This window comes from Gasterosteus aculeatus, chromosome 3 (genome assembly GCF_964276395.1).
Source record: "Gasterosteus aculeatus chromosome 3, fGasAcu3.hap1.1, whole genome shotgun sequence".
NCBI lineage: Eukaryota > Metazoa > Chordata > Actinopteri > Perciformes > Gasterosteidae > Gasterosteus > Gasterosteus aculeatus.
This window is the reverse complement of record NC_135690.1, coordinates 1,056,006-1,069,305: the sequence shown is the minus strand read 5'-3', so window position 1 is coordinate 1,069,305 and position 13,300 is coordinate 1,056,006. Positions and strand designations below refer to the sequence as shown.

Here is a 13,300-nt window from a genome sequence, read left to right as displayed (position 1 = left end):
ATCTCCACAAAGACGAGCCACCAGCTCGTGGCCCCCTTAACTCCACACCACTCTGGCCATCACGCGCCGCGGCCGCACATCTGGTGCGCCATCTGTATCACTCCCCCCGATGTGACAGGTAGTCCCTCTGCCTCTCTGGAGGGAGCAGAAGGGGGGGGGGGGGGGGGGGATGCGGAAGGTAATTTTGGGTGTAAATGTGCCGTGGACCTCTCTGGATGCATCTGGACGGAGCAGGCACGCCGCTGAGTGGAGCAGGTCATTATCGGCCGGGAAGTGATTAACAGAAAGTGGATGAAGACACGATTGCGTCGCACGGTCACATTTTGAGATGGATGATTTTGCACTTTTGAGGTCATGTGCAGCATCTCAAAAGGTTCAAATGCTATAAATAAGACCAGTCAAATATATTAAAGATTCTTGCGATTTATTGTAATGTACAGGTATACATTGCCATGACACATGTGACCACTTGGATGGGGCAAACGCCTAATATTAAAACAGCAATATAAACAATATCGGAGGACAAATGAATTCCTCTTCTTTACGCCGCTGTACATATGGGACAAATAAAGTATATGCACCATAATAACAAATATCAAGCCAGTGATATAAAACTGCACAACCGGTCTTTACTGTGAAATTAAGAAATCCATTTGAGAACATTATTTTTCACATCTTATGTTACATATTTGACAGTAACAATCCATGTTATTCACACACACACAACACTTTTGACATCAACTTTGACGTTTATTCAAAGGGAATTCCAGCATTGTCAAGACTGACAAAACAAAAGTCCCTATCAGAAATATTTATTACACCAACTTTGTTCTCTTCCATTCACCAGTTTGCAGTCAACGGACAAGACGGAGGTGCTTGTGTAGAAGGAAAAAGGGCCCCAGAGAGCATTGACTTGCAATTTGCGGTGGCATCTGCTACATATCACATCATAGGGCACATCTGTCCATAAAAGGGCCAGTGGCCATTATTCTGGCAAGTTGTGTGGTTCAAATTCTGATAAAGGTTGGGTGTTTTTTTTCCTCTCACCAACTTAAATACACAGCTTTACACACAATGCATTTTTTAGACATGACTGCATTTCTCCTTCAAGGAAATTCCATGCATGTCAATTTATGTTGCATTTTTACACAAAAAGAAATCTTACAGTGCCCACTTCACTGATGTAGCAGATCCAACTGAATCGTTCAAAAGTACAACTCAACACACACACAAAAAAAAAACAATGTGCTGGATGGGGTCATCACTAAAAAAAAAAGACAAAAAAAAAAACATTGACACATACACATGAAATAAGCAACATAGCTATAGTACTAGTTTCCAACGTCTTATACAAAGTTAGCTTGATCTAAAAAGCATAAAATATATTTTTACATCATCACATACATCAAGACAAGTACCATGGCCTAGCCGGAAGTTGGTCTGGGGCATTATTTCATCTCCACCCCCCCACCCACACACACACGTCTCCCTGGTGCTGGCGTTATTGCTTCTTATGAACAAGGAGCGGAAGGACAGAGAAAAAAATGCACCACAGTAGATTTAAACTGTACATTTAAATTCATCTCTGATATCCAAAGTTACGTTAGCCCGTTTCACAATCGGCAATGCTAAAGCATAAGGCAGTTCCACTTTTAAGGCATTGCTGCTTTGAGGCTTACTGGATCAGAGGGCGCAGGGTCAATGTACACGATAAACAGAATACATTTCATAGGCGAGGATCAGAGCCCAAAGACGGGGGGGGCGGGGGGGCAGACGCATCTTGTATTTTTGAGTGTTGCATGTTCTTGTCTGAGAGAATCCCAGTGAGCTACAACCATCGTTTAGGTCTGCTTTGCATTTGACCGGGGGGGGGGGTCAAAGTTCAGACGGAGATCAGAGCGGAGCTGTGTGGGTTGCTGTGACCATCTCTCATTGCTGGTAATTCCCGTACTGGCCCTGCGGGGAGAAATGGGACAGAGGCGTGTCACTGAACAAGCATCTGGGGGCTTCTATCGCATGGTATGATGCACAGCGTGACGTGTGGCTGCTGGTATTTGCTGGTATTGACCAGCAGGTGGCAGCAAGGCCTCACAACTAGAGAGCGCTTATGTTCTAGCGTTTACCTCACGTTTCTGCAGCAACATGGCTGAGGACACAAGACACTTGTTTCAAGTGCAACAAAAAGGAGGGGATGCAGTTCTAAACAGGGGTCGAAGTATGTGTTTGGCATGGATGCAAAATGCAGTGGACACAAATTATGAAAAAAACTCGGAGCAGACATTTTGATATAAAAAACGTTTCAATTTAAATATGTAAAAAAGGTGTTATCTTAAGCACAACTGTGATAAAAACCAGGACAGGAAATTGAAGAGACTAAGGACACTCTGCAGGCTAAGCATGCTGTGTTTCTGGACCTCATAACCTACAATTCGACCCCTGGTTAATAACAAAATAGTACCAAAAAAAAATTAAATTTAAGATATTAAAGAACAAAAAAGAGAGGTGAAGTAAAGATAAAGACAGAGGAGAGACAGAATAATAAAAAACAAATGCAAATTAAGGCTAGGTGGTCAAACGTCTAGATTGGACATTGAGGTCTTCACAGCAACCATTACCTTTGCTTCTTACAGAGCTAGTCAGGGGTTCAAATCCCCGGGTCTTTATTTCCTGATGTGCCCCTGAATATTCAAAGATAAAGATATCAAAGTGTAGCTGTGGTCCCCACATAAGACCACAGGAAATACAGGGCAACAAATAGATCTCCCCTTTAAACAGCAGTCTGCATCACGTTTAAGGAAGAATCCTCGTAAAGCCCTCATTTACTCCTCAGTATTTAACCTTAAATATTACCAAGAGTAAAACATACACGCTTCTGGGAAGAACAGATTTAACCCCCCAACATGATGTCAGCATGCAAAAAGATACCATTTCTTAATAGTTACCCTTTAACTGCACAAAATACACAACTTGAATAAATAAGGGACAAACGTGTCAACTAGCCGCTGCGACTGTCCGGTGCTTTGGGCATACTCACCTGGTCATAGCCGTAAGGGCGCTGCTGCTGGCCCTGTGGCGGCCCGGGTTGAGGAGGGCGATACGCCCCGTACTGCTGTCCCTGCCCCTGAGGATAGTTCGGGTACTGTCCGGGGGCACTTTGCGCCGGGCCTAGGACAAACGGACACCTCGAATGAAACGGACGTATGTTCAACAGTCCACCTGAAGCATTTGGAATGGAGTCAACTCAGAATCTCGGCCACACGATTATTATTATTGATGGGACTCAGACAAAAAGGTACACGGAGTGAAAACGGCCCATGTTTTGCTCTTTGACTAGTTCCGTTCCCCAATATTTACTCAACGCAATAAGAAAATAAAAATGAAAAAGTAGATGGGTGACTAAGACGGGATGGTGGACGTGTCAGACCCATTTGTTTAGGCTGCCTGCGGGTCTGACTCGCTAACGAGTGAAAATGAGTGAGTCGGGTTTGAGCTGGGCGGTGGTTTCCTAATGCAAGGAGACATCAAGGAGGAAATAAATAAAACATCAGCCCCCGTGCACTGTAGCGATCTGCGCAGGTGCCGCGGAGGACCACGCAAAGCGCGACTGTTGGCCGGGGTCAAACGCGGCTCGCGCAGCATCGTTACGAGCCGGTAATGCCGTGCGCTGTTGAGCGTGACCTTGTGAGGGCCGGCGAGAGAAGACATCGGCGTGTGCCAGATGGATCTCACCTCCCGGCCTCTGCCGCTCCACAAGCTCATTACTAGCACCACCGCTGGCTCAGACAGGAGGGGGGGGGGGGAGCGATGACAAGATCCGGGCAAAGAAATGGGATGAAGAACGAAAAGAGCGCGTGGAAACATTGTAAATGCATCTGGTCAGAGAAAGTTCAAAACATAAAATAGGTGAATTAATTGCTCAAAAGTCTCCCGGACTTGTATTTCTATGAACATGGTGACTGTAAAACACCATCTTCTACGACTCCATTCAAAAATCCTTAAAGGGAAATGTTTTTTAGGGGGTACATCACTTTAAAAAAAAGGTTGAGAACCACTGTACTTAATACATAATGTAATATTCATACATTCGCGATTAAAATATTTGCTCGCATGCAAAAAAAAAAAAAAACTAGAGTTCAAATTGCTTGGCTGGCAGTCAACACACACTTTGCCCAATGTCTGTACCCATCAGCCAAACCTCCTCTCCCACTCCCTCAGAACAGAGTGTCACATCAAACTGTAGCACCCGGAGAAATGCTAATGTGCTGCCAGCCGCCACTATCCTGATTAAATTCCTCCTCCACCGAGCTCCAATCCCCCAACCGTTCATTAAGGTGGCCCTTTAATTCCTCGCTCTTGATGATGCCTCGACATGCGGTTGGCACGGTTACATTTCCGAGGGGCAGCGACCACCAAACTTACTCAGGGGGGAATTCTCAGTCGGCGGCTTAGAAAAAAAAAAAAAAGAAGAAGAAAAACAAGGGGAGCTAAAGCGGGCCGATAGCGCCTCCTGCAGGACAAATGGGCGAGCAACTCACCGTAGCCCTGCTGCTGTGGCGGGTAGCCCTGTTGACCCGGATACTGCTGCTGGGGAGGGTAGCCCTGCTGCTGGGGGGGGCCCTGCTGGTACGCTTCCTGCTGTTGGCCATACTGGGCATTACCTTCGAGGGGCAACAGTAGGCAATGTGAGCAACGCGGTCACAACCACAACGGCAGAGCAGACAGCAGCTTTTCAGCCCGTCACGTTTCAAGAACTGGTCTTTTTCTTTTGGAGGCTTTTGGGGATTAAAAAAAAAAGGGCCGGACGGCAGATACTTCAAAAGAGAAAAAACAGATGTGTTTGAAAAAGGTCAAAGGGGAAAATAGTTCAGACAGTAGAGAAATAAGAAAATAAAAAAAAACAAAGCAAGTAAATGTTAATTGGAGAAAGAAAGAAAAAGGAGCTGTTCATTAGGAATCTGTTGCATTTGGGACTTTTGTCAGTGTGGCGGTTTATGTAATAATACCACCCCATAACGCTTGAAGATGGAGACGGTGTGATATTTAGAGGATAATGCCGTGGAAGCATAATTCTCCAAAGTAATTGTCAAAGTGCTGCTCTTCTGCAGGCGAGTGTGCACTAAATCTGTGCAGCGCCAGAAAAACGAGTCCGCTTCCAGTACTTTGGCAAATTGGCCGAAGCCAATACTCGCGAGGCTCACACAAGACTGTCCCTGAGCTTTCTTTCACACCAACAGGTGAAGCGTCTGCCACGGTGGGGTGAGGGGGGGGGGGGGGTGATGGCATTACGAGACTGGGTGGCTCCTAACTCGGACTGCAGCCCCCTTCGGTGCACTCTCGCATGTGGGTTTTCCCTCAGAAATAGAGGTGATATTTTGTCCTTGATTAGAGCCCAAAGTCACTCTGATTTCCCAGAAAATAATGAAGAAACTGAAATATTGCTTTGGTCACAGTCTCTTTGCATCATTTGTGTTTTAACACAACTCCTGGGCTTATTTTCTCTTGGTTTTCTCCAAGTGACTGGAGGGTTCTCCTACCTTCTGAGGCTCCCTGTCCTGCGTGACTGTACTGGTCGCCATAGTAGTCTTCCTGCCCTGGGTACTGCTGAGGGGGTCCTACATACACATACACACAACATACACACAAGTAGATTCAAGGTGTTGTTGGATTGGCTGTGTGAGGGGAAGAGTGGAGAGGATGGATTTCCTTGCCGCTAGTTCTCGTTAGAAAGCTTTCTTTTGGTCACTTGACTAGTTGTGTGATTGGAGGCTTTAGATTACATGTTTTGTCATCAAGATGTCTGTGAGCTGCAGAGGTGGAAATAGGGGAAATTGAGAAGAACAAGAGTAAGAAATGCAGGAGGGCGGGTTAGGAAAGGAGAAAGGCCAACGCTCACAACTTGCACACGTCACAGACACACTGAGGGGTATACCTTGCTGTGGGGGTCTGTAGGGCGGCATTGGCCTCTGCCCCATCACGTGGTTCCCTTGGTTGACCTGGGACATCATGCCCATTGGGTTCTGTTGGCCTTGGTAGTGCTGTGCACCACCGCCAGGAGGCATGTTATACTGCTGAGAGGGCGGCTGCTGGTGCATCATGGGGCCTGCGGCGCACGGACAAAGAGTCAAACGGTCAAACCGGACCAGGTGCCCGAAAACGTACGAGCAGTCTTCGGCTCATGCGTTGCTGCTGGATGATGAAGCCCCAATAAAGGCAAGTAGGTGAAACAGCACTAGAAATAAGCGGAAATGAACAAAATCAGTTGTTTTTACCTTGACTGGGCTGCATGTTCATGTTGGGCCGCGGCCCGTAGTTCCCCATGGGCTGGCCCTGGGTCATGTTCATTTGGCTCTGGGCTGGGATGCCCTGGGACGAAGGGACGGTGTGATTGTAACCGCCCATCGAGCCGTGGCTGCTGGGGGGCATATTCATAGAGCCACTGGGCATGTTTGGGGGCTGGTTGGGGCCCGGACCGGGACCTTGCATGGGCATGTGATTAGGCCCTGGAAAACAACACACACGATTCGTGACTTGACTTTAAAAACAATGATATCTAGTACAGAAACTTGTGTGCAACTTCCATCGCATTATCATATTTGGTAAAAAATTATCACCTTACTTTTCTTGCAGATACATTGTGTGTGTGAGAGAGATTAAAATATATATAAAAAATTATTAGAAAAAAGAAATTGTTTTTAGTGAAACACAAATGTAACGGATTGTTTGACCACAGGTGTGACGTACTCTTCTGCAAATGTGCAGCACCGATCCGGCAGGTAGTGGGAATGGGGCAACGAGCGGCCCGTGCCGTTAGTCCTGTGTTAAATGTGCCGATCCAAACTACGTTCAACTGTCATTTATAACCTGCACCTCTGTCCCACCACTGCATTCGAGTTGTCATCTTCTTTTTATATCCATCTTGCAATATTTATAGCTGAGCGATTCACAAAAAGCAACTGAATCTTTGATATTTGTGTGGGAACGATCTTTGGCGTAAGTATCCACCGTTTGCCACCTGTGACAAAGTTAAATCTGGGTGAAACACATTGAAATTACCATTGACTCAGACCAGAGCAACACGATTCTGTGACGCTACTGGGAAGTTACCAGGGAAAACAACCTTCAATAGAGCTATTATTTACTATTTGGTGATGTGGGAGCTACAAAAGGCGAGATGATGCCCACCCTTGAGTCACCTAAAGCTTACAAGTAAAACCATTATGTTATGAACGTATATTTACTGTTTAATTTCCCAGTAAACACCATGGCGCATAATGGTACAACTGAAGTGCAGCTGCCATGCCAGTAGAAAAAAAGAGACCCTCCACTTGCAACATGTTCTGGTTTCTAATAAGATCCAAGAATTTACAATCCTTTACAGCAATTCGTTTATTTTTAGAATAAAACAATAAAACATCTGAAAACAAAAAAGACTGAAATAAATCCTGACTCTTATAAAAAAGATAAAAAGAAGGTCAAGTTCCAGACCACCAATGCAGGCAAATGGGTGACATCATCCTTCAGCGGTGCGACCGCCCTCACAGTTCGCTGGTGTTGCTAGGCAACCCAAGTGAGACAGGGACTGAGAGAGGAGCAGGGGAAAGGGGGGAAAAAGGGGGGAAACAAGGGTGGTTAGGTGAGGAGCGGGTCACTTACCAGGCATCTGACCATTCATCTGGTTCTGCATGTGGGGGGCTGGAGGGCCACCGCTGACCATTCCCTCAGACGGCATGTTGTGACCGTGAGGAGGCTGGGGGGGGGGTCCACTTTGGTTCATCCCACCAGGGCCCATGGGCATGTTTTGAGTGGGTAGCTGCAGACGCACGCCACAGACACAAAAACACACATCAGCGCACGAGAAACACATCTGACGCAAGCGAAACCAAAGTAGATAAAAGCAAGATGTCTGTAAAAATACTAAGATAATAGATGTACCTTAAATAAGGATGCCAGCTGACACCTGCACATCAGTAACTGACATTCATACGCTGTAGTCGCAGCTACAGGAGCAATGTTGGGTTAAGTGTCTTGCTCAAGGACACAACGACAAGCGGGTTAGCAGAGCCTGGGATCGAACCAACAACCCTCTGATTGGAGGACGACCGTGCTCCCCACTCACCCACAGTCGCTCTCAATGAAGTTATAACAAATGCATCGCCAATGACTAAAAGTGTTTAACACATAGCATTATTATCCAATTCATCAATTCTAAACACTGCAGCTTTAAATTAACTTTTGCACATCTTCTCCGCAACATTTTGCACATTTCAGCACAAAGGGCCTTTTTCTGAAAAGGTTCAGCTATTTAATTTCAAACCAAATATATTTTACACTCGTCAAAGTATTAATTTCATTTTACTGTCGATTTTCTTTCTTTACATTTTGTAACTGTTGTGCTTTTAAAGTTCTTTGAGGAAATCACTAAATAGAAAATGAATATGGTTTAAAGCAAATTACAAAAATGTACTTTTTACAAACATAACAAGTTCATACTGGCTTTGCACACATAGAGCAGTAGAGTCTACAATAGTTCAACAAGTCACTTTGATACTAGGAACACGCCAGTGCATTCAACCTGACAACCTGTAGACAGACTAGATTTGACAATAAAAGCAAAAACATGACATCACATTATACTTAAATGCATTCAAACCTTTGACCAGAATCCTTACCAAAAGACTGTGTGGATATTGTTTAGGTGCTTAACCCGAGCAAACACCAAAAAGATTTGTTTTGGACGTGAACTACAACGTTACCTCATGATGCAGAGAGCTCACACTGTTACATTACAATCCATTCACTCAGACTCAGGACCAATACTCACAGCAGGGAGGAGAGGCTGCATGTTCTGATTGGAGTCTGCTATCGTGGCCAGGTACACCAAGTTTCTGTGCAGCATCTGTTGATACCTGTGCAGGTGGACGGTCGTCAATACAGGTTTTAAGTTCATTTGAGTCAACATAAAATGAACACAAGAGGGGGGGGGGGGGGTTTCCATGACTTACTGTGAACATTCTGCCGTTTTGCCTTTACTTTGGAAGTCCATTATACACTGGATGAGCTGGTTGTTTTCGTCAAGTAACTGCAACAAGCAAATTAAGAGATTTGTCACGTGTTTATATTGTGCGTGAGTTCACACAATTTACAATCAGGGGCACGGGGCCGTTCTGTATGACCCCCCCTTTGGATTCCACGAGGTTATTCTGTCGTCATTTGAAGACGACGGGGAGAATGAGGCGGTTTACTAAAAGGACTGTGCGATTCTTCCTAACAAAAGACGAGTCTCGCTAGCTAACGTTAGCTGTACCCCGCTAACAAAACGCAGGCCCTCATTCATTGGAAATATAATTAAGCGCTAGTCCGGTTAATCGAACGAAGACCCGTCGTTCACACGTGGCGTGCTGACTCCACAGACGTTCATATTCTCCGCGCTTTGACCCCGCACAACTGCCCCCGATCTATTCGCTGTTAGGCGGTTCTGCTACACACATTAGCTCCGCCGCTAGCACCGTCTGATACCATTGCCTCCATTCTGAGACGCGCTCAAATGAATTACCTTTTGTATTCCAGCGGGTGTTATATCACCCTTCCCGCGCTGCCTGTGAGGTGCAAACGCCACCGACATGGTGATACTCTAGGAAATTAAAGTGAACGTGAGCATAAAATTCAGAAGTAGCAAACACACTTCTCAAATCGGTAGAAGCAGTTTAGAATAGGATTCAATTCCATAATGCAGTGGTCCGTTCTAGGGGGAGGGTCTAAAACATTTATGAAAACGTGGTTGAGAATTTTCATTTTTAAATATTAGGGTGATACCTATTGTTAAAATAATTTTCTAATGTATTAAAATATTTCATCATGTTTTTTTCTATGGTTGAGAACCACAATCAATTGCCTTGATTGAATCCCGAGTTCCCCTATTTGGTCACACAGTGGAACAGTCTTGCTATGGACCAAAAAGCCACGGGAAATGGAATGCTCTACACTAAGGGGAACACAGGGGAACACGGTCAATCTATTGCTATGAAATAGTGCTTGTAATCCATATTATGCGGCAGCTATGCAATAATAGCTGATACACATATCCATTAATCCTAGTGGTTTGCGTTTGGGTCCCTAACTTTCAACTCTAATTCGTCATTAATTCAGTAGTGGAGTTAAAAATATGAATGACAACTTCATATTTTAAATGTAAACTATAAACACTTTTTTTCACAGAGTAAATCAAATAGTGAGCATTCTAATCAAATGTTAATTACAAATTTCTTGTGGCGAACGCGTGAACCCCAGTTTTGGTATCGTCCCAGTTCAGAGGTCATGCGCACGCGCTGTTTGCGACATAGCGAAACCTGCTATAGCTTTACAAATTGCTAACTAGCTGAATCATTTGTTGCAGGGCTCCCTTTTCTTGTGATTGTAACGTGATTTGTCTGGCAGTTCAATGGCGGCAAGATACGACAGAGCTATCACTGTCTTCTCTCCCGATGGTCATCTCTTCCAAGTGGAGTATGCACAAGAAGCTGTAAAGAAAGGTTCCACAGCGGTGAGTCGTAAAGTTAAAGCAATGCCTAAGCTAATGTTAGCACCCGTCAGTTAGCCGACAAGCTTAGCTAGCGACTAGCATGTATACACTATACATTTTCTATTTAGCTGATTTTGTTGAACAACACAGTCCCAGCTGGTTTGCTATTCTGTTTTTTATTATTTTACTAATTCAAAAAACAGTAACAGTTAAGTTAGCCTCAAACACGGACGATGAAATATTATCATCACTAGCAAGCATTTTGTCGCTGTGTCACTCTCACAACAGTTTCAGTTTCACTAAGGTACGAACTTAAGCTTCGCTCACTCTAACAACATTAATTGTTGGATTAGATGCAAACCATCACAATACTCTCTTTTTTATGTCCTAAATTGAAAGGGGCACCAATGGGCGTTATTAAGGTCATTATTATGACTTGAGTTCTTGAAACCCTCAGTTTGTCAACGTTAACTAACTTGGGTCATTCGATTTTTAGAGTCTGGGGATGTGATCAGTACTTCTCACTATGTCAACTGGCTATAAGTGTAACTAACATTATATCGACCACAGGAAGTCCCTTGGAGGGAAATGTTCCGTGATGCCAAAGTTGTGGAATTCATTTGAGGCTTTCTTTCTTTGCAGGTGGGAATCCGAGGTAAAGACATCGTGGTCCTCGGAGTTGAGAAGAAGTCTGTGGCCAAGTTGCAGGAGGAGAGGACCGTCCGTAAGATATGCGCCCTGGACGAGCACGTCTGCATGGCCTTTGCAGGTACCTCCTAAAACAACAAAAAACGTTTTCATTAACTGAATACATTCATCATGAAACAGCACATAGTGGCGTACGTATTTGACCTTTTTATATTTGCATCACTCTTTGACATCTATAAATCCTTTTTCAGGTCTGACTGCAGATGCCCGTATTGTGATAAACAGAGCTCGGGTTGAGTGCCAGAGCCACAGGCTAACTGTTGAGGATCCAGTCACAGTGGAGTACATCACGCGCTACATCGCCACGCTGAAACAGGTACCCGACCGTCTGATCCGTAGCCTGTTGTTTACCGTCCAGATTTCATATTCATTGGGCAAGGAGGAGAACCAATGCTTAGAAGTTGACTTACTATGCTTTAATAAACCTGGCTTATTTATATGAGGGTTTCTACGAATGATCACTCACACCTGCCTGTACCGTGGTCGTGTCATTCGTAGCGCTACACTCAAAGCAATGGTCGCAGGCCATTCGGCATCTCTGCGTTAATTGTTGGCTTCGACGATGATGGAACTCCAAGACTGTATCAGACGGACCCTTCAGGGACCTACCATGCCTGGAAGGTCAGTGAGTCTGCTCTTTGTACATTTTCTTGTTGGCTTGTACAGCGAGTGCCACGTCTGTATGAATTTGGTCACTCATACCTGTTTGTCTGATTTCTTGGGTGGTCTGAAACAGGCAAACGCAATCGGCCGTAGCGCAAAAACTGTGAGAGAGTTCCTGGAGAAGAATTACACAGATGAAGCCATCGCTGGAGACAATGAGGCAATCAAGTTGGCTATCAAAGCTTTGCTTGAGGTAAAGTCAAATTTTGTTTTTAATATGCACACTTTCTTTAGCGGTGGGTTATCATGTTGTGAAACATTCTAGTATGTGTGTATATATACATACTAGAATGTGAAAAATACTATTAAATGCCAAGGAAGGTACATAAATCAGGTCAGAAGGAGCCAGGCATACATTTTAATACTTTGACTTCATCAAAGAGCCACTTTTACCCTTTATGTGTATTGTCGCTTTGGTATTTTTTAGGATTACACTATTTGATTACTTTCTTTCTGTATTTAAATACATGTTTAAGACTCCATACAAATGTATATATTTATACACACACACAATTATGTCTTCTCACAGGTTGTCCAGTCAGGAGGCAAAAATATTGAACTTGCTGTCATCAGACGGAATCAGCCATTGAAGGTAAATTCCCGCACATTATCAGCTTTTTGCGTGGTTTGAAAAAAAAAAAAAATCTGTAATGGGTGATAATTGATCCTCTGCCACTTTTCAGATTTTGGAATCTAAGGAAATTGAGACCCTGGTGGCTGAGATCGAGAAGGAAAAGGAAGAAGAGGCAGAGAAGAAAAAGCAGAAAAAATCCACTTGAAGCAGTTAACAGTTTTTTTCATTATTGCACTTGAATGACAATAGCATATTTGGGTTGCAAAGACTTATTTTTTTTCTCCGCAATTTCCTTTTCAAAACCTAAATCCTAACCTGAGATCCATTGATGATGTTCAAGTCTTTGCATTTGTTTTGAGTGGTGCTGTGCCACCTGCAAAGAATATCAAGTTCCTGTACTTCCATCTGTTAAGTGGACTGGTATAAAAAGTTCATACATAGATCTCAAACTAGGATTACGACATTAAACTACGCTTACAAAATGTTTTTATATCATACACCAAACAGCGCTGATGGACCTGATATAGCGAACCCATTTGTAACATTCAGAAACCTAATGAATCTAAATGCTCAATAAAAGTGGACTTGTTTGTAATATGTTTTCGTAAGAGGTTTAAAGCCAATGTCTCTGCTACATAGCGAAGCAGCAGGTGAGTAGGTGATGTTGTCTGAACTGGTGGTTTCTGTAAGAGGAGAGTATAGGTACTTCCTGGAAAGCAGAGGAACGGGGCTCACCTCTTCATCGATTATCCTGCTGCGAAGCAAGTACTGCGCTAAAGACACCTACAGTTTAAAACGCCACCAGCGGCAGGGGAGCACTTCTCATTTATCAGCAT

The 13,300-nt window shown here is 44.2% G+C and overlaps 2 protein-coding genes across 5 annotated transcripts; one reads left to right on the top strand and one right to left on the bottom strand.

Moving 5' to 3' along the window:
• Positions 1-398: 398 nt before the first annotated feature.
• Positions 399-9,924, bottom strand: ss18 (SS18 subunit of BAF chromatin remodeling complex). 4 transcript variants are annotated; one of them, XM_040171071.2, is made up of 11 exons: positions 9,554-9,924; positions 9,003-9,079; positions 8,822-8,906; positions 7,654-7,810; positions 6,270-6,500; positions 5,930-6,100; positions 5,535-5,612; positions 4,536-4,658; positions 3,035-3,165; positions 2,616-2,678; positions 399-1,956 (listed from the first exon to the last, which is right to left on the bottom strand). In XM_040171071.2, the coding sequence occupies exons 1-10, from the start codon at positions 9,620-9,622 to the stop codon at positions 2,661-2,663; spliced, it is 1,140 nt and encodes a 379-aa protein (XP_040027005.1). In that variant the 5' UTR covers positions 9,623-9,924; the 3' UTR covers positions 399-1,956; positions 2,616-2,660. The 4 variants fall into 4 exon arrangements, with proteins under 4 accessions (XP_040027005.1, XP_040027003.1, XP_077954707.1 ...); XM_040171069.2 differs by lacking the exon at positions 2,616-2,678; XM_078098581.1 differs by lacking the exon at positions 5,535-5,612.
• A 55-nt stretch (positions 9,925-9,979) lies between these two features.
• psma8 (proteasome 20S subunit alpha 8) lies at positions 9,980-13,059 on the top strand. The gene is made up of 7 exons (XM_040171073.2): positions 9,980-10,540; positions 11,162-11,288; positions 11,419-11,543; positions 11,726-11,848; positions 11,964-12,083; positions 12,420-12,482; positions 12,574-13,059. The coding sequence occupies exons 1-7, from the start codon at positions 10,439-10,441 to the stop codon at positions 12,667-12,669; spliced, it is 756 nt and encodes a 251-aa protein (XP_040027007.1). The 5' UTR covers positions 9,980-10,438; the 3' UTR covers positions 12,670-13,059.
• Positions 13,060-13,300: the final 241 nt, after the last annotated feature.

Coding starts and splice junctions, on each gene's coding strand:
- psma8 (XM_040171073.2), top strand. CDS start 10,439: ATGGCGGCAAGATACGACAGAGCTATCACTGTCTTCTCTCCCGATGGT. Junction 11,289..11,418: donor CGTCTGCATGGCCTTTGCAG/GTACCTCCTAAA, acceptor ATCCTTTTTCAG/GTCTGACTGCAGATGCCCGT. Junction 12,483..12,573: donor GACGGAATCAGCCATTGAAG/GTAAATTCCCGC, acceptor GCCACTTTTCAG/ATTTTGGAATCTAAGGAAAT.
- ss18 (XM_040171069.2), bottom strand. CDS start 9,622: ATGTCGGTGGCGTTTGCACCTCACAGGCAGCGCGGGAAGGGTGATATA. Junction 7,811..8,821: donor TGCAGCCTCTCCTCCCTGCT/GTGAGTATTGGT, acceptor GTGCGTCTGCAG/CTACCCACTCAAAACATGCC. Junction 6,101..6,269: donor GAACATGCAGCCCAGTCAAG/GTAAAAACAACT, acceptor CGTGCGCCGCAG/GCCCCATGATGCACCAGCAG.